At 36.1% G+C, this 2,231-nt stretch overlaps 1 protein-coding gene across 1 annotated transcript in view; it reads right to left on the bottom strand.

Moving 5' to 3' along the window:
- INTS4 (integrator complex subunit 4) overlaps window positions 1-2,231 on the bottom strand; it is a 174,688-nt gene that overhangs the window by 152,533 nt on the left and 19,924 nt on the right. The window contains exon 3 of the mRNA XM_042780954.1: window positions 1,664-1,781. Within this exon, the coding sequence (XP_042636888.1) occupies window positions 1,664-1,781 (118 nt within the window). The remainder of the gene's footprint in view (window positions 1-1,663; window positions 1,782-2,231) is intronic.

Below are 2,231 nucleotides of genomic sequence, written 5' to 3'. Positions count from 1 at the left end.
AAGGTGGGGACCAGGTTTGCTGGTCCAATAGAGCCTGGTGGAACCACTGAGACTATGGCCCCTAGCTGCCCTGCAGGTCTGGAATTGAAGCCACACCTGTGGTTTCCATCTAAACAAAGTACAGGCATGTGAACTAAACATTTATCTCAAGTAGACACACGCCCTGGAGAGAACAATCATGGGAGAAGGAAGGGCTGCTTATGCACAGGGAAACAGCTCAGGGCGCAGAAGAGTATGGAGGGATGGACACTGGGAAGAGGTAACTATGGGGAGGAAGCGGGAGGGGAGCTGTTTCATTGTAAATTTTGGTCAATGACATGAGACAAAGTATATAATGTGAATGGCTGTATGAAAAGTGAATTTACGCTGTAAATCTTCACCCAAATCAAAATAAAATTTAAAAAAAAAAAAGGAAGTTCTACAATAAATGAATTTAGATAGTCTCTGAATTCATTTGACCCTTATTACTCTTATAGCTTCTAGAGGTTTATAGACCTAACATTGCCCAATATTTAAACAGTCTTATCTTTTTAAATATCTATACCCCAAAATGAAATAAAACTATTCTTTGAAACTACAACTAATTCTTTCAAATGAACAGAATTATAGTATGTTCAGAAGCAGCAACAAAGGGTTTCTTTTTTAAAATTCTAAAGCAAATATTAAGGATATTGAGGCACTAACTCTACAACAGAATCATGTACATAAGTAAAGGCAAAGAGCTAGTCAAAAAATAAAAAAAGGAAGTCTTTTAAGCTTCACTTAATTATTGAGAAGATATTTAGTGGGCATTAATGAGTAACAAATAGAAAAAGAAATAACACAACACATATAAGATGTAGGAAATAATCACTTCCATGAGATCTAAATTGTGATGGATCACATGACCAAGACAGTATCTCTCACACTGTCTAAATTACAATGGCATAGTAAACAAACCATCAACTCTAACACACTTAGGTAATAAATCCCAACTCTGTTACATACTGTGTAATTAAAAAAAAAAAACAAAAACTACATAATCTTGAACAAATTAGTTAATTTCTCTGAGCTTTAGTTTCCCCACCTACAGGGATAATAATACCTACCTTATATCATATGTAAACTATGTAAGTACATAGTAATTAGTAGAGATCAATAAGTAATAGCTATTGTAAGACAAGGAAGTGAGTCCTGGTGGCACAGTGGTCAAGCATTCAGTTGCTAAGGGAAAGGAGTTCAAACCCACCAGCATATGACAGTCTGCTTCTGTAAAAATTTACAGCCTTGGAAACCCTATACGGCAGTTCTATCCTATCCCACAGGGTTATTATGAGTCAGAACTGACTCAGTGGCAATAGGTTTAGGTTTATTTGCTTATAGTTTGGTAAGACAAGGAGACCTGGTAGCACAGTGATTAAAGCACTTGACTGCTAACTGAAAAGTTGGTGGTTTGAACCCTCCAGATCAGTATGAGTAGAAATTGACTCAATGACAATGGGTTTAGTTTGGTTTTATTGAAAGCCATAAATATATTTTTAACTCTAATGTAAATATATGCACACAGTTTTAATGAAGCATCCTCAAATTCCAGTATGATATAATTTTGCCACAGTCTAACATTCTTTATAAAAGGAACTAAATATTTCTGCCCTAACTACACAGCATTTAAATTACAACTTACTTTCATTCTGTAGGATGTTAATGGCATCATCCATAATGCAATCAGGTGAAAATCCTGAGGTCTTTGATAATAAACCCAACAATGATGCGATTTTCAGTCTCACGGATGCATCATTCTCCTGGAACAAATGAAGCAACTGTTACCTTGATGCTCTAATTTTGGCCCACCAACAAACAGGAAACTAACAATCCAAAAGAATTCAATGATCCAAGTATTCTAAGGCCTCACTTTCCAAAAACTAACTTTATATGCTTCAAGGGAGAGAGCTCTTTTCAATAGGATGTTATACCCAAATACTGCAGAGTGCCTTTCTGATATCTGATGCTAACCAGAAATGTGTTTTGGGGGATTAAAAGTAACTTAACAAGTGCTAAGATTAGGAAAGCACATTTCTATACCAAAACAAAATTATTTAAATGTATGCTAAAAGGATTATGACAATTCCCCACCTGCCATCTATATTTTCTAAGGTGACTAGGCACAACAAGGATCCCTGAAGCAGGGTAAGGGACAATCGATATAAGGTCATGTTGTTGTTGTTTGCCGTGGAATCGGCCCCAACTCATAG

The sequence above is a fragment of the Orycteropus afer genome, unplaced genomic scaffold, assembly GCF_000298275.1.
Source record: "Orycteropus afer afer isolate SDZICR_OR568_19922 unplaced genomic scaffold, OryAfe1.0 scaffold00074, whole genome shotgun sequence".
Taxonomy (NCBI): Eukaryota; Metazoa; Chordata; class Mammalia; order Tubulidentata; family Orycteropodidae; genus Orycteropus; species Orycteropus afer.
The sequence above is the reverse complement of the archived record's forward strand: the minus strand, read 5'-3'. Positions and strand labels throughout refer to the sequence as shown.